The 25,470-nt window shown below is 60.4% G+C and overlaps 1 protein-coding gene and 1 long non-coding RNA gene across 4 annotated transcripts; one reads left to right on the top strand and one right to left on the bottom strand.

Moving 5' to 3' along the window:
* Window positions 1-13,224: 13,224 nt before the first annotated feature.
* Window positions 13,225-24,617, top strand: LOC144929858 (uncharacterized). Of its 3 annotated transcripts, none has more exons than XR_013634984.1 (4): window positions 13,225-13,610; window positions 16,653-16,809; window positions 17,464-17,761; window positions 24,021-24,617. It is a non-coding gene; the product is annotated as an uncharacterized LOC144929858 (long non-coding RNA). The 3 variants fall into 3 exon arrangements; XR_013634982.1 differs by having other exon boundaries at window positions 16,618-16,809; XR_013634983.1 differs by lacking the exon at window positions 13,225-13,610 and adding an exon at window positions 14,950-15,294 and having other exon boundaries at window positions 16,618-16,809.
* On the bottom strand, window positions 18,143-19,830 carry LOC144929886 (hyaluronan synthase 1-like). The gene is made up of 2 exons (XM_078850568.1): window positions 19,249-19,830; window positions 18,143-18,235 (listed from the first exon to the last, which is right to left on the bottom strand). The coding sequence occupies exons 1-2, from the start codon at window positions 19,807-19,809 to the stop codon at window positions 18,143-18,145; spliced, it is 654 nt and encodes a 217-aa protein (XP_078706694.1). The 5' UTR covers window positions 19,810-19,830.
* Window positions 24,618-25,470: the final 853 nt, after the last annotated feature.

The following is a 25,470-nucleotide window of genomic DNA, read 5'->3' as shown; positions in this document are numbered from 1 at the left end:
CCCGCAGCCCCCTGGGCTCCCCACCCCCACAGCTCCGCCGGTGCCCCTCAATCCCGACCCGCACCCCCCTGGGCTCCCCACCCCCACAGCTCCGCCGGTGCCCCTCAATCCCGACCCGCACCCCCCTGGGCTCCCCACCCCCACAGCTCCGCCGGTGCCCCTCAATCCCGACCCGCAGCCCCCTTCTAGCCCAGCCCTCGGCTCCCACCCACCGCTGTGCCGATGCCCCTCACGCCCGACCCGCAGCCCTGGCTGAGCTGAAAAGGGGCGACGGAGGAGGGGGGAGACGCTCACCCTGAAATCTCCCCAGGATGGGCCCGAGGGCTCCGGCTGGGTCCCGGGCGCGGCCGAGCTGCGGGGAAGAAAGGAAGGAGAAAAGGGGGTGAGAGGAGGAGTGGAAGGATGGCGCGCGGGGGCTGTGGGGCTGGGCAGGGCTGCCAGGCGGTGCCCGGGGGGGAGTAGGGAGGGAGGGTGGCGGGGAGGGAGGTCCAGCTGGGGGGGACTGTCGGACCAACCTCGGTGCCAGGGATCCGGTCGGTGCCAGAGAAGGGGGGGGGAAATGAAGGATTGTGGGTAACAAGAACAGAGCTGGGCTGGCATCCAAGGAGCAGCCGGCCCTGTGGTTAACTCTCTCCTCCCCCCCCCGGGGGCGGATCGGCAGCGCCGGGCTGGGCACCAGCCTCGAGCCCCCAGCCCCCCATGGCATCGCCCCCAGAGACCGGCGCCGGGGGGGGGCAGTGGCGCCTAGTGGTTGGGGCATCTGGCTCCTGGCTTCTCTCCCCAGCTCTGGGAGGGGAGGGGAGTGGTCACAATGGGGGGGGGGGAGCCAGGACTCCTGGGTTCTCCCCCCTGCTCTGGGCGGGGAGTGGGGTCTCGTGAGTTAGAATGGGGGCGCTGGGAGCCAGGACTCCTGGCTTCTATCCCTGGATCTTCATTCGGAGTTTTGCTGGGCCGGTTTTTGGCCGGGCTCGGCTTGGCAATGGTGGGTGGCTTCCCTGCCGGCCTGTGTCTTTCTGGGGTGGGGCTGCGGGACCCCCCTCCCCATTGCCCCAGGAAGTGTGGGGTTGGGGTGGGGCTATGAGGGAGGGGGCGGGGCTCACAAGGATAGTTTTCCCTCCCAAAGGGAAAGTCCCTTGTCACTAGGGTGACCAGACCTCCCGATTTCATAGGGACAGTCCCGATATTCGGGGCTTTTTCTTATCCAGGCATCTATTACCCTCCACCCCCATCCCGATTTTTCTCACTTGCTATCTGGGCGCCCTACATGTCACTGAGGTTGTGTTTAAGGAAGGGGGGCCCCTGCGGTGAAGCACAAGCCTTGTTGGGGTGACGCAGCTGTGTGTTTGCACCCCTCACTTCACAGGCAACGGCGGGGGTGGTTGTTGGACGGTGTGTAGTTAACACAAAAGGCAAGGGTGTTGGAGTTAGACTCAGATTGGCTCAGCACGGATAACGCGCACACAAACGGCTCTGTTGACACATCTGTTTGTCTACACATTTGTGTGACAGTGCACAATCATTGTGTTGGTGTGCCTGGGTGTCCATACAGTTGTGTGACACTACACAATTATTGTGTTGGTGTGCCTGGGTGTGTGACACTCCATAAGCATGGTGTTGATGTGCCCATGTATCTTTGTGTGGACACACTTGTGTGACGTGTCAGTCACTGTGTTATTATTCCAGTGTGTGCATGCACACCTGTGGGATACTACACAATCCTCTCAAATCTCCTGTGTGTGGGGACACGCTTGTGTGACCACACAGTCGTTGTGCCAGTCCTGTGTGTGGAGAAACTCATGCGACACTCCACAATCAGAGAGTTGTGTTAACACTCAAGGGTGTTATACACAAAGGTGTAACGCAGGCCACACACACACTGCATTGTGTTTCACTGAGTTAAAACTGCCATGTTCACTGTCTGGGTGAAACTGTTCCATCATGTTAATACCATCCCATGAACGGGGTGAATTAACCTCAGGCGAGGGGTCTAGACTCTAGTGGTTTGAGCAGGGGGGGGCTGGGAGCTAGGACTCCTGGGTTCTCTCCCTGGCTCTGGGAGGGGAGTGGGAGAGCAGGGGGGTTGGGGAGAGCCAGAACTCCTGGGTTCTCTCCCCAGGCTTGCAACTTACTCACTACAGACGAAATGGGGAGAGCTGGGGTGGGGGGTGCCCAGGGCTGGGCTAGCAGGGGGCTGCGGCTTGGGACTGAGGGGCACTGACTGAGCTGGGGGGTGGGAGCAGGGCCTGGACCAGGAAGGGTTAATGGGGGCGGGGGTCAGGCTCTGGGCTGTGTTAGGCCCCGTTGCCATGGCAGCAGACTGTCTTGCTGGCTCTGCCTGACCCCTGAAGGGGGGTTGTTGGGGGTCCCATAGGGAGCGGGGACCGGAGCCAGCGACCCACACAGGCGGCCCACAGCCCCTGTGCAATGCACAGACACACGGAGCACCTCCCACAGACCCCTTGCACAGGACGCAGAGCAACACAATGACACAGCCACACACCATATCGCCCAGAGAGACACCCCACAACCCCGTGACACCCACCGAGAGCAACACAATGACACACAGCCACCTGGCCATGTGGAGACACAGCGTGGGGGGGGGGGGGGGCACACACTGAGAAAAAGATACACAACCTAACACGGAGATTGGGACACAACACCACTCAGCTACTGAGTGGTGTTGTGAAACGGAGACACAACAACAGAGAGCGAGCACACGTGCACACCACACAGTAACACACATACAAAGCTGGCCCATGCAAGCAGAGAGACTGAGTCACACACACAGCAGGTACAATGACACACCAAGGCCAAATGCACACAAACACACACACACACACACAGAGTAAGGCCCATTCCCTCCAGCAGGGGGCAGCAGGGACACACACACACACACACACACACACACATCTGGAATGCAACTTGACCCTCCCAGACTTTGCCACCAGAAATAATCTGGACAGTTTGTGGGGCACGGGGCCTTTCCCCGCTAGGGGGCATCAGGCCCAATCAGCCCCAGAGCGGGGGAACTGGCTGTCTTGAAGCAGATAGGACTGACTACCAGCCTCCTTGCTCTAACCACTAGGCCCCACTCCCCTCCCAGAGCCAGGGTGAGAACCCAGGAGTCCGGGCTCCCAGCCCCCCCTGCTCTAACCACTAGGCCCCACTCCCCTCCCAGAGCCAGGGTGAGAACCCAGGAGTCCGGGCTCCCAGCCCCTCTGCTCTAACCACTAGGCCCCACTCCCCTCCCAGAGCCAGGGTGAGAACCCAGGAGTCCGGGCTCCCAGCCCCCCCTGCTCTAACCACTAGGCCCCACTCCCCTCCCAGAGCCAGGGTGAGAACCCAGGAGTCCGGGCTCCCAGCCCCTCTGCTCTAACCACTAGGCCCCACTCCCCTCCCAGAGCCAGGGTGAGAACCCAGGAGTCCGGGCTCCCAGCCCCCTTGCTCTAACCACTAGGCCCCACTCCCCTCCCAGAGCCAGGGTGAGAACCCAGGAGTCCGGGCTCCCTGCTCTAGCCAGTGTGCGTGGGGGGCAGCAGAAGGGGGAGGAAGGAAGCAGGGAGGGGAGTTTCTTAAAGCAACAGCTGCTGACTAAGGATACCTGAAGGAGTCCCCAGCACACCCTGAAGGGATACAGGGTGTGGGAAGACTCTGGGGACCCAGGTGGGGGGTGGAGGTGGTCTGGCTGTCTGGAATAGCCACCAATATGGCCGGACCCTGGAATGACCCCCCCATCCTATCCCCCCCAATTCCTCAGAGAACACCCCCCAAAAGAAGAGATGTGCCTGGCCCTTTAAATCACCCCATTGGCCTTGAACTTTTAACCCTTTCTCTCCTTCTCCCCCTCCACTGGGGGGTGGGAGTGGGCTTACCAGCTGGTTATCCCAGCAAGGAGCTCCTCCATCCCCCGCCCCGTCCTTCCTTCTTCTCCTCGATCTCCCCCAACCGTCTCCCCCCCCATCTCTCCTCCTCCCTCTCAGCCTCTTTCAACCTCTCCAGCGCACCGGCCAGCTCCTTCCCTGGTCAATTGGGGGGGAACAGATCTGAGTGGGGGGCAAGGGAGTGGGGGCTGGACAGGCTGGTGCCACACCCCAGAGGTGGCTGCATCTCAGCAGGGTTCTCTGCGTAACCAGGCCCAGAGCCCCACCCCAGAGGTGGCTGCATCTCAGCAGGGTTCCCTGCGTAACCAGGCCCAGAGCCCCACCCCAGAGGTGGCTGCATCTCAGGGCCGGACAAGGGGTCCCTGTATAACCAGCCCACGCCCCACCTCACAGGGGCCTCATGCGCCTGGACCACAATCAGACAGCAGCACAGTCCCTCGGCGCCACAACCCTGGTCACGTGACCACAGCCGGGCAGGGCTGACATCCCCCCGCACGTAAGGAGAACACACCCCGCACCGCCGCTGGGACACCACGGCAAGCCCAGCCCGCAACACCGGTACCACCCTGCCGCTGGGGCTGTGCAGCAAGGCAGCCGTTGTGGTGTGGCTGCGACACAACGGAGCAGCACTGCTGTTCTGTCATGGGCTCCAGACCTTGTCCCTCAGCCACACACACGCACACAGAGCAGGGCCCGTCTCCTCCAGCAGGGGGCAGCAGGGACACACACACACACACACACACACACACACAGAGCAGGGCCCAGCCCCTCCAGCAGGGGGCAGCAGGGACACACACACACACTCACACACAGAGCAGGGCCCGTCTCCTCCAGCAGGGGGCAGCAGGGACGGACACACACACACTCACACACAGCAGGGCCCATCTCCTCCAGCAGGGGGCAGCAGGGACACACACACACTCACACACAGCAGGGCCCAGCCCCTCCAGCAGAGGGCAGCAGGGACACACACTCACACACAGAGTAGGGCCCAGCCCCTCCAGCAGGGGGCAGCAGGGACACACACACACATACAGAGCAGGGCCCAGCCCCTCCAGCAGGGGGCAGCAGGGACACACACACACACACACAGCAGGGCCCAGCCCCTCCAGCAGGGGGCAGCAGGGACACACACACACAGCAGGGCCCGTCTCCTGCAGCAGGGGGCAGCAGGGACACACACACACACACACACACACACAGAGCAGGGCCCAGCCCCTCCAGCAGGGGGCAGCAGGGACACACACACACACTCACACACAGCAGGACCCGTCTCCTCCAGCAGGGGGCAGCAGGGACACACACACACTCACACACACAGCAGGGCCCGTCTCCTGCAGCAGGGGGCAGCAGGGACACACACACACACACACACACACACAGAGCAGGGCCCAGCCCCTCCAGCAGGGGGCAGCAGGGACACACACACACACACACACACAGCAGGGCCCGTCTCCTGCAGCAGGGGGCAGCAGGGACACACACACACACACACACACACACAGAGCAGGGCCCAGCCCCTCCAGCAGGGGGCAGCAGGGACACACACACACACTCACACACAGCAGGACCCGTCTCCTCCAGCAGGGGGCAGCAGGGACACACACACACACACACACACAGCAGGGCCCGTCTCCTGCAGCAGGGGGCAGCAGGGACACACACACACACACACACACACAGAGCAGGGCCCAGCCCCTCCAGCAGGGGGCAGCAGGGACACACACACACACACACACACAGAGCAGGGCCCAGCCCCTCCAGCAGGGGGCAGCAGGGACACACACACACACACACACTCACACAGAGCAGGGCCCAGCCCCTCCAGCAGGGGGCAGCAGGGACACACACACACACACACACACACACAGAGCAGGGCCCAGCCCCTCCAGCAGGGGGCAGCAGGGACACACACACACACACACACACACACAGAGCAGGGCCCAGCCCCTCCAGCAGGGGGCAGCAGGGACACACACACACACACACTCACACACAGAGCAGGGCCCAGCCCCTCCAGCAGGGGGCAGCAGGGACACACACACCTGCCAGCTCAGCACCGACACTGCCAAGTCCCCAGAGCTATGAACAGCCCAACCCCCTCCCAAGTCCAGCTCACGAGGGGTCTCTCCTCCCTGACCCATCTCTGCTTCCCCAGGCCCAGGTCCACCCCCAGCCCAGACCCCTAGGGTCAAAGGTCACAGAACCAGCTGGATCAACCAGAGCGTTCAAGTCGAAAATAACACTCCCGCCCCCACCACCAGTTCTCACTCCCCACCTGCAGCCCCTGCTAGCCCTGCCCCCCCCCGCCCCCCCCCGCCCCCCCCCACCCCCCCCCCGGCTCTGCCGGTGCCCCGGGTTCTATCCACGTGAAGAGAGGCCAGGAATGGGGCTGGAGTGGAGGCAGCAGAGGGAGTTTAGGTTGTGGGGGGGGGGGGGCTGGGGTAGAGAGTCACGAGGGGTGCGGGGGGCACTGAGAGCCCCCCCGCTCAGTGCCCTTCATTCCTGACATGCCACCCTCGCTCCTTCTCCGCGCTCCCCCAGCTCCCTCCCAGGTGCCAGAAGGTCACGTTTCTAAGAGGCTTCTGGCTCTGACCCAGACAGTGAAAGTGAAGGGGGGGGGGGGTGAGTCTGAGATTGTGAGATCGTGTGTGTGCGATAGTGAACAGCAGTGTGTGCGACTGCCACTGTGAGTGTGTGACTGTCACTGTGTGTAACTATGCATTGCGATTGTGAACAGCAGTGTTTGTGGCTGTCCCTGTGTGCCTGTCACTATATGTAACTGTGTGGTTGCAATTGTGAACGACATTGTGTGTGACTCTGAGCATGTGACTGAGAGGTGCTGTGTGCAGTTGTGTATAACAGTGGGTACAACTGTCACTGCAAGGGTGTGCAGTTGTCATGGCCAGGTTGTGTGACTGTTACTGTACGTAAATGTGTGTGTGGTTGTGAACACCAGTGCGTGCGACTGTCACCGTGTGTGACTGAGTGGGTGTGATTGGGACTGTCCATGTGTGCGACTGTCACTGTGCATGACTGTATGCTTGGTTGTGACCGCTCATGGGTGCAATTGTCACTGTGTGGAATTGAATGTGTGCGACTGCAAACATCTGATTGTCCGACGGTCACTGTGTGAAATTGTAAGTCTGATTGTGTAATAGTGTTTAATTGTGATTGTGTAATTCTGAGTGCTCAGGTGACACTGTGTGCGTGCTTGTTTCTGTGGCTATACGTAATGGGAAGGTGGCGGTTATCTGAACCCAGGAGTCCTGGCTCCCAGCCCCTCCCCCTCCCACCGCTCTAACCCCCCCCAGACCCTCCTCCTCTCCCAGACACCTTGATTTATGCACAGGCGACAGTGCTGGGAGCGACCCCTGCCCGTGACCTCTGACCTCGTCTGGCTTCACAGACAGTCTGCACCTGGGACTTGCTCCCCCTTGACCCCTTAATACCCCCCCACCAACCGCTGCCAGACGTTAACCCTGCGAGCGCCACGGCCCTGCACAGAGCCTGCACCTACCCTGGGGTCTAACCTGGCTCTGGGAGGGGAGTGGGGTCCAGTGGGCTGGGGGGGGGGGGGCTGGGTGCTAGGACTTCTGGGTTCGCTCCCCAGCTCTGAAATTGGGTGTGTGGGGGGGTGTCTGAACCCCTCTCTGATCACCTTCCCCCGCAGAAACTCCCCAGGACCCCCCTCCCCAAATCCCCGGTGGGATCCCCCAGGCGCCGGCTCAGATCTAGGTCAGATCAGATCTAGGGGGGCTGAGCGCAGGAATGCGGAGGTAGGGCTGGTCAATTCAGGGAAAGTGGAACCTGCCTCCCCCCCCCCCCGAAACAGAGCCCCAGGCTCCTCCCCGAAAGGGAAACCCCTCCTCATCCTGCCCCCCCCCTTTCCTTGACCTTAGCCACCCTCCCCTGAATGTCCCGTCTCTGGGAAGTTCAAGTCAAAATCATTAACCCTTGTGTGAGGAAACAGTGCCCCACATTCCTGACCCGCAGCCCCCCGCTAACCCAGCCCTGGGTGTGTCCCCCCAGCTCTGCCTGTGCCCCTCACTCCCGACCCGCAGCCCCTCCTGGCTGGTTACACACAGTCATGGGGAGCCAAGGATTCCCCCTCCCCCTCTTTGTAACTGCAGCGTGGTGCATCTTGGGAGGAATAAATTATATTGCCAAGGGATAGGCAGAAATGGGGGGTGAGGTTGTTACATACACTTCCTAAAACACCCCCCGCCCCACGTGTATTCTGTGCTGACCCCTTCCCCTGTCCTCAGCAACATTATTATACAAGAATCTCCAGCCAGCCTCTGGGAGGAAAAGCCAGCAGGCCTCATCACCTCCCATCCTCCCATCCGCGGCTGCGTGCTCTGACCACTAGACCCCACTCCCCTCCCAGAGCCAGGGAGAGAACCCAGGAGTCCTGGCTCCCAACCTACCCCTGCTCTAGCCACTAGATCCCACTCCTTTCCTGGACCCCCCCCCTCATTCTCCAGTGGGTGAGTTGGACCCCAGCATGTCTATCTTTTGTGGGGGGGGCTCTCTGCTCGCCCATTTGCTTCCATAAGGGGCGTCTCATATCCCCCCCCACTCTCCACCTTCATCTGGCCTTGGTGTCCCTCCCCATCTGGGGTGGATCAGCCCTGGCACAGAAGCAATAGGGATCTGCCCGCCATTTCTCCCCCCTCAAAAAGAGATCCCTCAGCATCAGAGATAGACCCCCCCCTCCTTAAAACTCTCCCCCCAGTTCAGTGTCTCCCTTTCCGGATCCCCCCGCCAAACCCAGCCCCGCAAAATCAGAGACCCCAAAGCTTTTCCCCCCCCAGCTCAGTGCCAATCTGGGGGGTCTCCCTCCATCGACCCCACAATTTATAGAGACCCTGATATCCTCTTTATGCACCTCAGTGCAATTCTGCGGGAATCTCCCTCCACCAACCCCTCCCCCATGATCAGAGAGACCCCCCATAACTCCCCACGCAGCTCAGTGCCAATCTGAGGGGTCCCCTCTGGATCCCCATGGTCAGAGCTGCCTGGTGCCCATCTGGGGGATATTCTCTTCCCCCAAAATTCAGAGAAACCCCCATAACCCCACAGCTCAGGACCAATCGGGGGGGGGTCTCCGATGGATCACCCCTCCACCCCGAGATTGGAGAGACCCCCATATCCCCGGCCACACAGCGCAGTGCCAATCTGGGGGGGGGTCCTCTGGCCCCCTTCCTCCACCGAACCAAGCCCCCCCCCTTACAAACCTCATCCACCTACCTGCTCCTAGCGCCGGTTGCGCCGCGCCGCGTACATGGGGGGGGGGACGCGGTGCGCGCCTGGGGGCGCCCCCCTCCCCACCCCATGGAGATGAACAAAGAAGCCAGGGAGGGGGGAGGCTGCCGTCGGTCCGTTTGTCTGTCTCCCCCCCCCTCACCGCGTCCGCTCCGGCTGTGCTGGGGGGCTGGGATCTCCCCACATCCAACCCGCCCCACCATCCGCCGGCTCCTCTGCGCGAACTTGACCAGCTCCGCCACCGCCGCTGCGCCCGGCTCCCCCACGGCCGCGGCGCCTCCGAGGGGCCCGGCTGGGGGAAGCCGGCGGTGGGGGGGCGCTGCAGGCTGCACCTGGGGGGAGGGGCCCCCTGAGCCCCGATCCCCCTCTCCCGGCTGTGTCTGCGCCTCCCCCCCCCCGCAACAGGAGAGGAAAAGACAGGAGACGCTGCGTCTCCGTCCCCCCCCCCACTGGCGGGCTGGGCTGGGCTGGGGAGCCTGGCGGGGGGGGAGTGCTGGGGGGGGGAGCGGGGGAATGTGGCAGGTTGCTGGTCGGAGCCTGGAGAAAGAGCGAAAGATGCAGAAATGGAGAGAGAAGGAGGGAGGGAGCTGGGGGGGGGCGCTCCGGAGCTGCAGGGGGAGATGGGGGGTGGAGAGATGGGGTGTGTGTGGGGGGGGATAGATCCTCTGTCCGGGGATGGATGGGTAGAGACCGGACTATCCAGGGGGAGGGATGGAGAGAGAGCTCCGGGTGTGGATGGACAGACAGAAATACACAGAAGGAAGGATGGAGGGAGAGACGTGGAGAGAGACAGGGACAGAGAGAGATGGAGAGAACGATACACACAGAGATAGATAGACAGATAGATAGATAGATAGATAGATAGATAGATAGATAGATAGATAGATAGATAGATAGATAGATAGATGGGGGTGTCTGGGGATAGATAGATTGATAGATGATGGGTGTCTGGGACAGACACATGGAAGGATGGGTAGAGGGATTTGGTGTATGGGGATAGATGGACAGACAGACGGACGGGGTGTATGGGGAGAGGGGGGGTGTCAGCTGCAGACCCCGAAGTGGCTGTTGAGCCACAGGGAGAGACAATCTCCAGCTGCGTCTCTGTCCTTCCCTGGTGCTGGCTGGCTGGCTGGCTGGGGGGAGTGCGATCCCTGCTACCCCCCCCCCCTTCAGCCACGCACCAGACCCCCACAACCCCCACCTTCAACTCACCTGCCGGGACCCGAGCCCCATCTGCATCACCCAGCCAAGGAGAGCGCCCGCAGAGCAGCATGCTGGGAGATGCTCTTTGGGGGTGCTGGTGACATCATCGGCTGGGGGGGGGGCGCTGGGAGAGAGCCAAGGATTCTGGGCCCCGGAAGCAAAAAGCAACAGATTCCCCGCCCTGGAATTCAGGATTCCCTGAGTCGATGCCCATCCCGCAGGCCACCTACACCAGCCAGTCCCCTGCCTGGAGCTGGATCAGAGCCGGTGCCCCCCACAGGGGACAAGCCCCGTGCCTCATTCCCTGCCCCCCAGAGCCAGCCAGTCCCTGGCCTGGAGCTGGCACCCCCCCGCCCCCAGAAGGAAAAGGCCCTGTGCCCCATTCCCTGCCCCCCAGAGCCAGCCAATTCCAGCTACATAGAACTGTAGTTTAATCTCAGGGGTGTTTCTGGTCTCAGGTCTCCCCCGGCCTGCTATAGGCCCTGGGCCTGAGTCCCTGCGTGTTCACACTGGTACGACGGGGACGGGAATTGCTTCCCTGACCTCAGGGCTTCATCCCGCTGCAGAGAGAGAAGAAAATAATGTAGCATAAATGGGATTATCAGATGCTAATCGGGGGTAGAATTAATTAACAGGAGATAGAACGATAACGAGCAATCACTGTTGTCCCAGTCCTGGACTTCCCTTCACAGCTCTGCCAGCGGGTGCCCCTCACCCCCTCTCGCAGCCCCCTGCTAGCCCAGCCCTGGGTGAGGCATTCTTAGGGGGACATGTGTTTCCGGGGCTCAGGTCAGACGCACTGGGCCAGCATGACTACAGGTGGGGAGGGGAAAGGCACTGTCAAGGGGTGTGTGTGTGTGTGTTGAGGGCGTGTGTGTGTTGAAGGCTGTCGGTGTGTGTGTGTGTTGAGGGCGTGTGTGTGTTGAAGGCTGTCGGGGGGTGTGTGTGTTGAGGGCTGTCAGGGTGTGTGTTGGTGTGTGTGTGTGTTGAGGGCGTGTGTGTGTTGAAGGCTGTCGGGGTGTATGTGTGTTGAGGGCTGACAGGATGTGTGTTGGTGTGTGTGTGTGAGGGCTGTTGGGGTGTGTGTGTGTGTGTTGAGGGCGTGTGTGTGTTGAGGGCTGTCGGTGTGTGTGTGTGTGTTGAGGGCTGTCAGGGTGTGTGTTGGGGTGTGTGTGTGTTGAGGGCATGTGTGTGTTGAAGGCTGTCGGTGTGTGTGTGTGTGTTGAGGGCTGTCAGGGTGTGTGTTGGTGTGTGTGTGTGTTGAGGGCGTGTGTGTGTTGAAGGCTGTCGGGGTGTGTGTGTGTTGAGGGCTGTCAGGGTGTGTGTTGGTGTGTGTGTGTGTTGAGGGCGTGTGTGTGTTGAAGGCTGTCGGTGTGTGTGTGTGTGTTGAGGGCTGTCAGGGTGTGTGTTGGTGTGTGTGTGTGTTGAGGGCGTGTGTGTGTTGAAGGCTGTCGGGGTGTGTGTGTGTTGAGGGCTGTCAGGGTGTGTGTTGGTGTGTGTGTGTGTGAGGGCTGTTGGGGTGTGTGTTGGTGTGTGTGTGTTGAGGGCTGTCAGGGTGTGTGTTGGTGTGTGTGTGTGTGAGGGCTGTTGGGGGGTGTGTGTATGTGTGTTGAGGGCTGTCAGGATGTGTGTTGGTGTGTGTGTGTGAGGGCGTGTGTGTGTTGAAGGCTGTCAGGGTGTGTGTTGGTGTGTGTGTGTGTTGAGGGCTGTCAGGGTGTGTGTTGGTGTGTGTGTGTGTTGAGGGCTGTCGGGGTGTGTGTTGGTGTGTGTGTGTTGAGGGCTGTTGCGGGGACATTTTCAGGTCTCGGGTCTCTGTGTTCCCCTGTCGGGGTCGGTATTACATCCCCCCAAAAAAGAGAAACCTCTTTCTAGCACCTGATGCCCCCAAGGGCTTTGCAGAATGGACACACACAAATCCCTCACCCAGCAGGGAGAGGCAGCTGTCTCTGGGGTGGGGCACCGTCACTGTTTATAGAGGGACCCCCTCGTCCAGTGCTGAGATACAGCCCCCCCCCCTCCGTGGAGGGGCATGAGGACTGTTTATAATGGGGTCAGAAGGGAGGGATCGAGCAAAAGGAGGGGGTGATGAGGCCCAAGATGGGAAGGGTTGGAAGATAAAGAGGCACCAGCTCTGACCCAGGACAGGGTTGGGGAGTGGCTGGCTTGGGGAGTGGGGTTGAATTAATCTCTAGGGACCAGAACCCAGGATGAGGGGAGCATGAGAGAGAAAGTGGGAGGTGCTAGACCAAACATCCCAAGGATGGGGGGCTGAGTTCAGGTACCCGGGTAGAGTGAGGGAACCCCCAAACCTGGTGCCCCTCACTCCCGACCCGCAGCCCCCTGCTAGCCCAGCCCTGCCCCTTCCCACCCCACCGCTGCCGGTGCCCCTCACTCCCCACCCGCAGCCCCCTGCTAGCCCAGCCCTGCCCCTTCCCACCCCACCGCTGCCGGTGCCCCTCACTCCCCACCCGCAGCCCCCTGCTAGCCCAGCCCTGCCCCCTCCCACCCCACCGCTGCCGGTGCCCCTCACTCCCCACCCGCAGCCCCCTGCTAGCCCAGCCCTGCCCCCTCCCACCCCACCGCTGCCGGTGCCCCTCACTCCCCACCCGCAGCCCTGGGCTCACCCCCCACCCCCGCCGCACCCGGCAGCCTCTGCCTTTGGCTGGAAGCCAAGGCAAAAAATTCCATCTCCCGCCCCCCTGGCTGCTGCAGCGGGGAGCGCTGGGAAGGGGCGGGGGGAGCGGGGGGGGCGGCGCCAGGGCTTAGCTGCGGGGAGGGGGAGGGAGCGAACAATGGCAGGGAATTCCCCCCCCCTCCCCAGCTCCGATCCGGCCCCAGGGCGGGGACTGGCTGGCTGCGGCGGGGGAAATGGGGCCTTTCCCCGCTAGGGGGCGCTGGCTCCGATCCGGGGCCGGGGCAGGGGGCTGGCTGGGGGGCTCCGGGCCCCTTTGGCTCAGCAGTTCGATGGCCCTGGGGGTGAATGGAGTTTGCTGCGTCTCAGCCCCCTCCCGGCCCCGTCCAGACCCTTCACTGGCAGCCCCAGCAAAGAGGCCGACGGAGGGGTGGGCCGCGGGGACCCAGTCCCGTCCCCCTCTGTCCCGGGGCAGGAGGGCCCGGGGGGCGGGGATCCACCTTCTGCTGCCCTGGGGGATCCTCAGGGTAGTTGGGACCGGGGCTCTTTGTACCCCAGCAGGACCCCTCGATCGCAGGGGGAGCTGGGGGGGAGCATAACCGGTGGCAGCTGGCACAAGCAGGGTGAGTCTGGGGGCACAGGGTGTGTCTGGAGATAGATAGAGGGAGTGTGTGAGGATTGATAGATAGATAGAGGGGGTGTGGGGATAGATAGAGGGGTAAATGGGGATGGATAGATAGAGGGGGGATAGATAGAGGGGGTGTGTGAGGATTGATAGATAGATAGAGGGGGTGTGGGGGGATTGATGATAGATAGAGGGGGTGTATGGGGATAGATAGATAGAGGGTGTGGGGGGATAGATAGAGGGGGTGTGTGGGGATGGATAGATGGGGGAGGGTGTGGGGATAGATAGAGGGGGTGTGTGGGGATAGAGAGATAGAGGGTGTGGGGGGATAGATAAATGGGGGTGTGTAGGGATAGATAGATGGGGGGTAGATGGGGATAGATAGAGGGGGGATAGATAGAGGGGTGTGTGGGGATAGATCAATAGACGGGGGGTGGGGATAGACAGAGGGGGGTGTGGGGTTAGATAGAGGGAGATAAATAGAGGGGGGTGTGGGGATAGATGGGGAGGGGGTGTGGATAGATAGATAGATAGAGGGGAGGTGTGGAGATAGATAGATAGAGAGGGTGTGTGGGGAGGGAAGGAGGGAGGGACCGAGATGTCTCTGGCGGGGGATGGCTGGAGGGCTAGGTGGGTGGGGAGGCCGGGATGGGCGGAGGGAGGGGTGGGGTAGCTGGAAGGGTATCTAGGGCTGGAGAGGTGGATGGGGATGGAAAGGTGGATGGGGCTGAGGGGCTGGGAGAACAGGGGACAGGCTAGGGGGCGGGAGGGGGACAGGGGACAGGCTGGGGGCGGGGGGGACAGGCTGGGCTGAGGGACGGGGGGTGGGCTGGGGGCGGGTTGTACGGGGGCCAGGCGGGGGGCAAGGGGATGGGGGCGGGGGACAGGCTGGGGGCGGGGGGAGAGGGGAGAAGGGCCAGCTGGGCGGGGGGGCAGGGGGAGAGAGGAGAAGGGCCAGCTGGAGGGGGGCAGGGGGTGGAGCTAGGGGACAGGGCAGAGGGGCCAGGGTGGGCTGGGACGTCCCGGCAGCGTCTAGCGGGGGATGTTTAGGAAGCCCCTCCCCTCCCCTGCCCCGCCCCCTCGCTCCCCAGACAATGGGGAAATCCCCCCTGGGTTGACTGGTAGCCAATCGGATGGCAGGATCCCGGGATGCCCGGAGCTCACCTTCCCTCCCCCCCCCCCGGGCCAGGGGGCGCTCAGCGCAGGGGGGGAGCAGGTCACCACCTGGATGGGAGACTAAGGCCTAGGGGCCGCCTGGGGGCAGGGAGCAGGGTCAGTAGGGGGCGCTGGGCAGGGTGGGGGGTTAGTAGGGGAGGGATAGCTCAGTGATTTGAGCATTGGCCTGCTAAACGGAGGGTTGTGAGTTCAATCCTTGAGGGGGCCATTTAGGGATCTGGGGCAAAAATTGGGGATTGGTCCTGCTCTGAGCGGGGGAGATCTGGGCTGTCATTTCTCTGTCTCTCGTCATATCCCCCACCGCGACACGCCCCCCACTTAGTAGCTGCCTCCTGGCCAGAAACCCACCCTCCCCCCTGCCCGGAGCGGGGCCGGGGATGTTGGCGTCACAGAATTTATGCTGCCGGCACATGGACGCCGGGGTCGTGCAAGGACATTTAATGCCTTGGTTTCTCGTCAACCGCCCTCGCGCGAAATCCTGGATTCCTCCCCACTCCCAGAGCTGGGTATGGCTTCCCCTCCCCTGCTCTAACCACTGGACCCCACTCTCCTCCCCTCCCAGAGCTGGGTATGGAACCCAGGAGTCCTGTCTCCCAGCCCCCCTTGGTATAAGGGATTCGCACCAATCTCTCCCCTCTGTGTGTTCCCGATAAGCCACCACACATCTGAATGTGTGTGTGTGTGTGTCTGCTGCCCCCTACTGGGTGTGACATGTCTTGTGCGTGTGTGCGTGCTACCCCCTGCTGGAGGGAACGAGTTCTGCTCTGTGTGAGAGAGAGTCTGAAATAGATCATGTGTCCATGGTTGTATCTCTGGGGCATTGTGTTTGCCTGCCTGTGACTGTGTTGTTCTGTTCTCGCTTTCTCTTTCTCTCTCACACAAACACACATACACACACACCTCTGGCATGCGGAACCCCTCTATACACACCTGCAGAGTGAAAGCTACCATCTTTGTGGTGGGCCCTGTTTATACAGGAACCCCTCACCCGGTGCTGAGATGCAGCCACCTCTGGGGTGGGGCACAGAGCCTGTTTATACAAGGAAACTTCACCCTGCGTGGAGATGCAAACACCTCTTGGGTGGGGTGCGGGGGCTGGTTATACAGGGACCCCTCCCTACCCCAGCTGCCCCCTTCTGCACTGACCAGCCCCGCCTGGCAGGCAAAGGTCAGGGGGTTGCTAGGTTGCTCTAATCAAAGACAGGCCCCACACAGCCTGGGGGTCACTATTATTCCCTCGCTGCGGAGAGCAGCTGGGAGAATCACGGAGCTGGAGGGATGGGGGGCTGGGACAGCAGGGGGCTGTGGGTTGGGATTGAGGGGCACTGACAAAGCTTCAGGGAGCCCAGGGCTGGGTTGCAGGGGGCTGCGGGTTGGGAGTGAGGGGCACTGGCAGAGTTGGGGTGGGGGAGCCCAGGGCTGGACTAGCTGGGAGCTGCGGGTTGGGAGGAGTAAGGGTCACTGGCAGAGCTGAAGAGGTGGGAGTCCAGGGCAGGGCTAGCAGGGGCTGCGGTTCAGGAGTGAGGGGCACCGGCAGAGCTGTGGGGGAGCCCAGGGCTGGGCTAGCAGGGGGCTGCGGGATGGGAGGCAGGAGGCTAGTGCAGCGCCCAGTGTGGGGGGTCCTGGCCCACAGGCTGGGCTCCCTGGCTGTGCCCTACGACAGTGGCTCTCAGCCTTTCCAGACGGCCTTACAAGGAGTCTGACTTGTCTTGTGTACCCCCAAGTTTCATGTCACTCAAAAACGCACAAAATCAGACATAATAATGCAAAAGTGTCTCACACACACAATTACTGGACAATTGCTGACTTTGTTGTCTCCTTCACTGCAGCGCCCAGGGGCTGACGTTTCCCCTTTGTCCAGCAGGTGGTGCTGGCACCCAACGCAGCCCCCAGCCTCCAACCCGACGCTCGTTCAGTGACATGAGCTGTTAGGGTCTCAGCCCCGGTCCTACTGGTCAGAACCAGTCTGGGATCCTGGCTCCCATCCAGCACCAGGGCGGGGGACTGGCTGGCTCAGGGAGGTGAGGCATGGGGCAAGGGGCCCACGATGGGGGGGGTGTCAATGGGTGTATGTTGGAGGGGTGTGGGCATGTTGGGGGGGCTGTGGGTGTGTCTCGTTCAGCCCCCTCCCCCCCGCCCATGGCTGAGCTCAGTTGGGTGTCTCCCCGTCTCCCACCCCATCACCTCCTCCACCCTTCTATCCATTCCCTCAGTGCCCTCCGCCCCTTCCCTGCCCTGCTGCCCCAGCCCTGTGCCAGGGCCCAGAGCCTGTGAGCTAGACTGGGTGGGGTGGAAACTGACCAGCGACATGGCTGATAAGCGCTAATTAGAGCAGGGGAGCGGGCTCAGCCACACAGCTCCCCACAGGTCCTGTGGGAAATCCCCAAAGCCTTGAATGCATGGAGACGGCTCGCCTGGCTCTGAGATGCAGCTACCTCTGGGGTAGGGCATGGGGGCTGTTTATACAGGAACCCCTCACCCAACAGTGAGTTGTGGCCCCTTTGGGGTGGCTCCTAGCGGGGTAGGGTCCTGTGCCCTATTCCTCTCCCCCCAAGACAGCCAGTCCCGCACTTAGGGCCGGATGGGAGCTGGCGCTCCGTAGAGGGGAAAGATCTGAGGCCCATTCCCCAACCCCCCGGAATCCAGGCAGTGATGGATGATCATTTTTCCACCAGGTTCCTGCTTTCCCGGAAATCCGCCCTGGCCAGACATCTGTAAATCGCTTCCAGAGCCCAGCTGTGCAGAGCAGTAGGGGTGGGCTGGGAGGGACCCTGATCCCCCCGTCACTAGCCTCGTCTCGCCTCTAATCTGTCCGCCCTGGCCCAGCCTGGGCGCTGAGTAACCGGCGTGAATAATACCGAACTCATCTGCTGCTGGCACAGGGCTCGGCCTGGAGCTGGTGACCCAGGGCAGGGAAGGGACAAACGGGGGAATTTCTACACTGCAAACTTCAGGCCACCGCTCACTTAAGAGGTGCAGTGTATGGGGCGGGGAGCCCGGGTTCTCCCCGGCGCTCCACTGCTTCCCGGCCTCCCTGCCGGGCCCCCTGGCCTCTGCGCTGCGGGGCTCCCGGAAAGGGTGGGGAGCGGGGAGCCTGGGCGGCCGCCGGGATCTAGCGGGAGCCCCACAGCCACCCGGGGAGGAAAACCCGAATGGTGAGCTGGGCACCGGGTTCACCACAGGAGCCTACTAGCCTTTCTTGTCAGTTTCAGGGCCCCCCCAGCTGCGAAATTGACAAGAAGGACAGCCACCCTCTGATGTAAGGAAGGCAGGGTGACGGTGTCGCCCTAACCAGACCCACATAAGCCCTGCGCCTCCGTGGAGCTGGGGTTGTTAAGTCAGGGTGGGGGGCGCTTACACCGGCAGCAGCCAGGCTGTAGCGTGGACAGTGACGGCGGTAGATCGATGCACGCCGCTGGGCTGGGGTCTTAAAGGACCCGCTGCTAACTGGAAGGAGCAGGGAGCCTTTGGAGCAGGATCAGCACTGTTTAGTAGCGTGGGGCTGGAGCAGGCAGTTAGCTCGAGCACTGCCCCGGTGGTAGCCCCTCGATCACCCCATGTGCCAGCAGAGAGACTGGCTGTAAAATTCACAAGCTGCGCACAGAGATGCCAGCCAGGATGCCACAGCGTGGCACTAGGGGGCACTCTGCTCTGGAGAGCGGGGTGGGAGGGCTCTCCCCTGGCAGTCAGGGCTGGCCCCAATGCCCCAGGGTGGCACTACGGGGCGCTGCGCTGAGGGAGCAGAGCCTGGGGCTCTCCCCTGGCAGTCAGGACTGTCCCGATGCCCCAGGGCAGTGCTAGGGGGCGCTGTGCTGCAGGGGGCGGGGTGGGGACTCTCCCCTGGCCGTCAGGACTGTCCCGATGCCCCAGGGCGGCCCTAGGGGGCGCTGTGCTGTAGGGGGCGCTGTGCTGTAGGGGGCAGGGTGGGGGGCTCTCCCCTGACAGTCAGGACTGTCCCGATGCCCCAGGGCGGCCCTAGGGGGCGCTGTGCTGTAGGGGGCGCTGTGCTGTAGGGGGCAGGGTGGGGGGCTCTCCCCTGACAGTCAGGACTGGCCCGATGCCCCAGGGCGGCCCTAGGGGGCGCTGTGCTGCAGGGGGCGGGGTGGGGGACTCTCCCCTGGCCGTCAGGACTGTCCCGATGCCCCAGGGCGGCCCTAGGGGGCGCTGTGCTGCAGGGGGCGGGGTGGGGACTCTCCCCTGGCGGGCAGGACTGGCCCGATGCCCCAGGGCGGCGCTAGGGGGCGCTGTGCTGCAGGGGGCGGGGTGGGGGGCTCTCCCCTGGCCGTCAGGACTGTCCCGATGCCCCAGGGCGGCGCTAGGGGGCGCTGTGCTGTAGGGGGCAGGGACAGGCCTCTCCCCTGGCAGGCAGGGCAGGCCCTCATGCCCAGAACGGCAGTAGGGGGCGCTGTGCTGTGCTGGGGGCTGGGGTGGGGGGAGGGTAGCCAGCTGGTTGCTCCTACCTGGATATAGTCCACCGAGTTGCCCAGCGCTCTGAAGGCCGTGTACATCACCTCCCGCTTCCCGCCCCATCGCTGCATGATGCAGACGCATCGCCTGGAGCGGATCAACTCCTGCACCGCCAGCTGGCCCGGGTCCACCATCTCCACCTCGGTGTAGGGCCCAGGCTCCTCCCCTCCTGCCCCCTGGGAGCCGCCGCCCCCCTCCTCGCCCTCCCGCGGGGGCAGCCGGTGGTAGTTGTTCTCCCAGACGTAGGTGCCCACGTCCTCGCCGGCGAAGACCTCCTGGAACATGTCCATCATGTAGCGGTCGTCGGGGCTGTTGCCGTCGATCACCATGAGGATCTGCAGCTTCTCTGGGGGGTACAGGGTGGCCCGCACCGACTCCAGGCACTGCCGGAGATAGGAGGGGTCTTCTTGGTAGGCCGAGATGGTCAACGCCACCGTCTTGGTGTAGCTACAGGCCAACGACTCCCTCCTCATCCGCCGGTGCTCCAGAGAGGCGAAGAAGCTCTGGATGACCAGGTGGGCGGCGAGGAAGACTCCATAGAGGCCGAAGGCCATGATCCGATACTGGTCGGCCACCAGCTGGATCCCAGCGACGTAAGCCCATGTCAGGACCCCCAAGATGAGCAGGGCAAAGGCGACAGTGAGGATGCGGCGGAGATGAGATATTTAGGTGCTTTTCTGGGGTCCATCTCTGCAAGGGATGGGCACGGGGTGAGATGCGGTTGGGTGGGTGTGGACTTGACCCCCCCAGGTCTCAGCAATAGTGGGGATTCACCGCCTGGGGCTGCCCAAATTGACAGGAGCTCTGGGGTAGGGCCACAAAGATGATTAAACCGGGCTGGGAAGGAGGCGTTGTTGGGATGACGGCAACTGGCACCTGAAAAGGTCCGTTTGAATAAATAAATGACCCACACAGATCACGACACTCCTCCTGTCACCACCAGGGAGGGAACCCCGGAGTCCTGGCTTCTGGCCCCGTCTGCTGTGACCCACCAGAGTTGATTCCTCTCCAAGAGCTGGGGATAGAACCCAGGAGACCTGGGTCCCAATCCGCCCCCTCTAATCACTGGACCGCACTGCCCTTACTTGGTGCTGGGCTCACTCTCCCTGCTGGTGTTGCAGCTGCTGCCAGTTTTGGTTCCCTTACTGTGGCTGGGGGAGTTTTGAACAGTGGTCTGGGGATGACGCACACCCTGTGTCTACGTCAAGCTTGGTGGTTTCTCCCCAACTTTTGGTTCATGTCTTTTTTGTCCACCCAGTTTAGCCCCTCCCCATCTGTCTTTCTTTCTTTTTCCTTGTTTCTGTCTTTATTTCTTTCTTTGTTTCTTTTCTGGGGACTGACTGGCTAAGCAGTAGTTCTGCAGAAAAGGACCTGGACCTCACACTGGCTATGAGTCAGCAGGGTGCCCTCGTTGCCAAGAAGGCCAACGGCATCTTGGGCTGTATTAGTAGGAACATTGCCAGCAGATCGAGGGAAGTGATTATTCCCCTCTATTCAGCACTGGTGAGGCCATATGTGGAGTTTTGCATCTCGTTTTGGTCCCCCCACTACAGAAGGGATGTGGACAAACTGGAGAGAGTCCAGCGGAGAGCAATGAAAACGATCAGGGGGCTGGGGCAAATGATTTACGAGGAGAGGCTGCAGGAACTGGGGTTATTTAGCTCTGGTCAACACGACAAGTTTAGATCGGATTTAGCAGCGTTCGATCGGTTTAGCCCTGCACCCATCCACACTACGAAGCCATTTTTTCCGACTTTAAGGGCTCTTAAAACCGGTTTCTGTACTCCTCCCCGACGAGTGGATTAGCGTGGAAATCGACCTTGCTGGATCCAATTTGGGGTAGTGTGGATGCAATTCAACGGTATTGACCTCCGGGAGCTATCCCAGAGTGCTCCATTGTGACCGCTCTGGACAGCACTCTCAACTCAGGTGCACTGGCCAGGTAGACAGGAAAAGCCCCGCGAACTTTTGAATTTCATTTCCTGGTTGGCCAGCGTGGCGAGATGCAGGTGAGTGCAGATCTCACCAGCAGAGGTGACCATGCAGTCCCAGAATCGCAAAAGAACTCCAGCATGGACCGAATGGGAGATACTGGATCTAATCACTGTATGGGGAGACGAATCCGTGCTATCAGAACTCAGTTCCAAAAGACGAAATGCCAAAATATTTGAAAAAATCTCCAAGGGCATGAAGGACAGAGGCCATCACAGGGACCCGAAGCAGTGCCGCGTGAAAGTTAAGGAGCTCAGGCAAGCCTACCAAAGAACCAGAGAGGCAAATGGCCGCTCCGGGTCAGAGCCCCAGACATGCCGCTTCTATGATGAGCTGCATGCCATTCTAGGGGGTGCCCCTACCACAACCCCAGCCCTGTGCTTGGACTCCCTCAATGGGCTCTCATGCAACAGGCATGCGGATTTTGGAGACGAGGAAGATGATGATGAGGAGGAGGTTGACGCACAGCAAGCAAGCGGAGAAACCATTTTCCCCAACAGCCAGGAACTGTTTCTCACCCTGGATCTGGTACCCTCCCAACCCACCCGAGGCGGGCTCCCGGACCTAGAAGTCGGAGAAGGGACCTCTGATGAGTGTACCTTTGAAAATGTAACCCTTCTGCCTGTCAGAGTTGGCAGCAACAAGGGCCGGGTTCAGGATCTAGGGGTTCCCTTCCAATAACGCAATGCAAACCGGCTCGAGCCCCCACCCAGTGACCTGGGACAAATCTATACCAACCCCGCTGGGCGCCTCCAAGAGGCAATACTTCCCCTCTCCCAAGCACATAGTCTGAGTGTAGCAAAAAAGCTTTTTAATATCAGAGAGAAACAATGTGGCATTATGTTGGGGAAACACCACCAACAGGATTCATAACACAACCCGTGAGCAAAAAAACCCACCCCAGGCAAATTGGGGCATACCCTTTTCCCTTTGGTTCTTGAGTCCAGCAACCCCAAATCACCCAAAGTCCCAAAAGTCCAATGACCCAAAAGTCTCTGTCCCTGGTCAGGGCAGCCCCAGAGTTCAAAAGTTTATCTGCAGAGTTTTACCTCCCAACCTGGGTGGAGAATGGGGGGGGGGGGATGTTAAGGGGCACCTTTATGCGGTCCAAATCTGATGGCCCCCACCTCTCCATGGGGCACCACTCTGCCAGCCGCCCCATGAGCCACTCTGCTCGCTGTCCCGCAAACTGCTCTGCTCCACCAGCCGCTCCGCTCGCCGTCCCGCAAACTGCTCCACCATCTCTCTTCAGGCTCCCCCACTACTTAACACAACGCTCAGTGATTTCAGCTCTGTGTAAGTTCAGCTCTTTGGTGATTTCAGCTTGTAGGAGGGGAGCCTCAGGGCTGGTGCACCGTTAGCCCAAAGGGAATTCAGCTCAGCAGCCTGTAACTAGACTCCTAAGGGAATCAAAATTAGCTCTGATATTCCACAGTGCAGAGAGGAGGAAGTACAATTAACATGTAAGACCCTCACCAGGGGGCTTATACCACCAAGTATTAATACCTGTTCCTAACCTCTCTCCATTCACAAAGTTTTGGAACCCATGACCCTTGCCTAGCGAGTGCTACTTAGTTGATGGTGAGCCCCTACATCATAACAAAAGGCCAAGTATAGTTCCACTGTCCTTGATTCCCATAACCAGGGTAATAACAATTTATTCTTCCTGCCCCAATGACAGAGGCACTGGGGATCCCATAGCAGCCAAAGTGACCATTTGGGCAGCTATGGCCTCATACTAGGCGGGGTGGGTGTGCCTATGCAAATGAGATCAGCCCCTGAAGTTCTTTTCCACAACTTGCCGCACCTCACCACCAGATGTCAGGGTGGAGCTCATCCTGGCTCTGCTTACGTAAATATAATACACGGTTTAAAAGCAAGCATGTTTAATGATTAATTTACCTGAAGACTTGGGATGTATTCAAGGCCAGTACAGCTACTGGAAAAGTCTGTTAACGTGTCTGGGGATGGAGAGGAAATCCTCCAGGGACATCTCCATGAAGCTCTTCTGGATGCACTCCCAACGCCTTTGCAAAGGTTTCTGGGGAGGGCAGCCTTATTGCGTCCTCCATGACAGGACACTTTACCACGGCAGGCCAGCAGCACGTTGTCTGGAATCATTGCATAACAAAGCATGGCAGCGTATGGTCCCGGTGTTTGCTGGCATTCAAGCAACATCCATTCTTTATCTCTTTGTGTTGTCCTCAGGAGAGTGATATCATCCATGGTCACCTGGTTGAAATAGGGGAATTTTATTAAGGGGACATTCAGCCCGTTCCTGCTGGGCTGTTTGCCTGTGGCTGAACAGAAACCATCCCTGCTGTTAGCCATGCGGTGAGGGGAGGGGTGAAGTGATCATCCAAGAGAATTGGATGTGTGTGTATGGGGTGGTGGTTAGTTGGGTTTGTGCTGCACGTTAACCCCAAAACCGCAGCCCCTCCTTTTAAAGGGCCAACCCAAGAGGTGCTTGGTATGGGAAAGGAGGGCGCTGCTGTTTGAAACCATTCCCACATGTTAGGAAGGTTAAAGAAGCCAAAAGACTGTGGCTTACCATGTCTGCCTGTAAGCCGAATTCTGTTGCCTGCCGGCCCTGCGTGTGTGATCTCTCACATCATACCGGCAGGCCCTCAATATAAGAGGCAAAATGCGACCTTGTAAAGAAAGCACACGTGCTATGTAATGTTAGCAGCTTGGTTCACGGTGAAAGAGTCTACCCATTGTTCTCTAAAATGTCTCTTTTTAAAGACTAATCTCCCTTTTTTCCCACCCGCAGCTGCAAATATTTCATCGCTCCACGTATCATCTCCATGCCAGAGGCTATCAAAGATTAGAAGCCGAAAAAAGTGCACTTGCGATGAAATGTTCTCTGAGCTCATGCAGGCCTCCCATGCTGAAAGAGCCCAGCAGAATGCATGGAGGGAGACAATGTCAGAGTTCAGGAAAGCACAAAATGAACGCGAGGACAGGAGGGATGAGCGAGACGAGAGGTGGCGTCAGCATGACAAAAGAAGGCAGGATGCAATGCTGAGGCTGCTGGAGGATCAAACCAGTATGCTCCAGCGTATGGTGGAGCTGCAGGAAAGGCAGCAGGAGCACAGACAGCCACTGCAGCCCCTGTGTAACCAACTGCCCTCCTCCCCAACTTCCATAGCCTCCTCACCCAGATGCTCAAGAACGCAGTGGGGGGGCCTCTGGGCACCCAACCACTCCACCCCAGAGGACTTCCCAAGCAACAGAAAGCTGGCAGTCAATAAGTTTTAGAGTGCAGTGTGGCCTTGTCCTTCCCTCCTCCCCTCCTCCTCCTCCCTTCTTGGGCTACCTTGGCAGTTCTCCCCCCATTTGTGTGACAAATTAATAAAGAATGCATGGATTTGAAACAACAATGACTTTATTGCCTCTGCAAGCGGTGATCAAAGGGGGGAGGGGAAGGCGGTTGGCTTACAAGGAAGTAGAGTGAACCAAGGGGCGTGGGTTTTCATCAAGAAACAAACAGAACTGTCACACCATAGCCTGGCCAGTCATGAAACTGGTTTTGAAAGCTTCTCTGATGCGCAACGTGCCCTGCTGTGCTCTTCTAACCACCCTGGTGTCTGGCTGCGCGTAACCAGCAGCCAGGCGATTTGCCTCAACCTCCCACCCCGCCATAAACATCTCCCCCTTACTCTCACAGATATTGTGGAGCACACAGCAAGCAGTAATAACGATGGGAATATTGGTTTCGCTGAGGTCTAACCAAGTCAGTAAACTGCGCCAGCGTGCCTTTAAACGTCCAAATGCACATTCTACCACCATTCTGCACTTGCTCAGCCTGTCGTTGAACAGCTCCTGACTACTGTCCAGGCTGCCTGTGTACGGCTCCATGAGCCATGGCATTAAGGGGTAGGCTGGGTCCCCAAGGATAACTATAGGCATTTCAACGTCCCCAACAGTTATTTTCTGATCTGGGAATAAAGTCCCTTCCTGCAGCTTTTGAAACAGACCAGAGTTCCTGAAGATGCGAGCGTCATGCACCTTTCCCGGCCATCCCACGTTGATGTTGGTGAAACGTCCCTTGTGATCCACCAGAGCTTGCAGCACTATCGAAAAGTACCCCTTGCGGTTTATGTACTCGCCGGCTTGGTGCTTCGGTTCCACGATAGGGATATGGGTTCCGTCTACGGCCCCACCACAGTTAGGGTATCCCCATTGCAGCAAAGCCATCCACTATGACCTGCACATTTCCC

Source organism: Lepidochelys kempii, chromosome 24 (genome assembly GCF_965140285.1).
Source record: "Lepidochelys kempii isolate rLepKem1 chromosome 24, rLepKem1.hap1, whole genome shotgun sequence".
Lineage (NCBI taxonomy): Eukaryota > Metazoa > Chordata > Testudines > Cheloniidae > Lepidochelys > Lepidochelys kempii.
This window is presented reverse-complemented; position numbering and strand designations above follow the sequence as displayed.

What these genes read in the sequence shown, in the direction of transcription:
- LOC144929886 (XM_078850568.1), bottom strand. Translation starts at nt 19,809, where the DNA reads ATGGCCTTCGGCCTCTATGGAGTCTTCCTCGCCGCCCACCTGGTCATC. An exon ending in ACTCGGTGGACTATATCCAG is followed by an intron (nt 18,236 to 19,248) that starts GTAGGAGCAACC and finishes TGCTCCTTCCAG; the next exon opens with TTAGCAGCGGGTCCTTTAAG.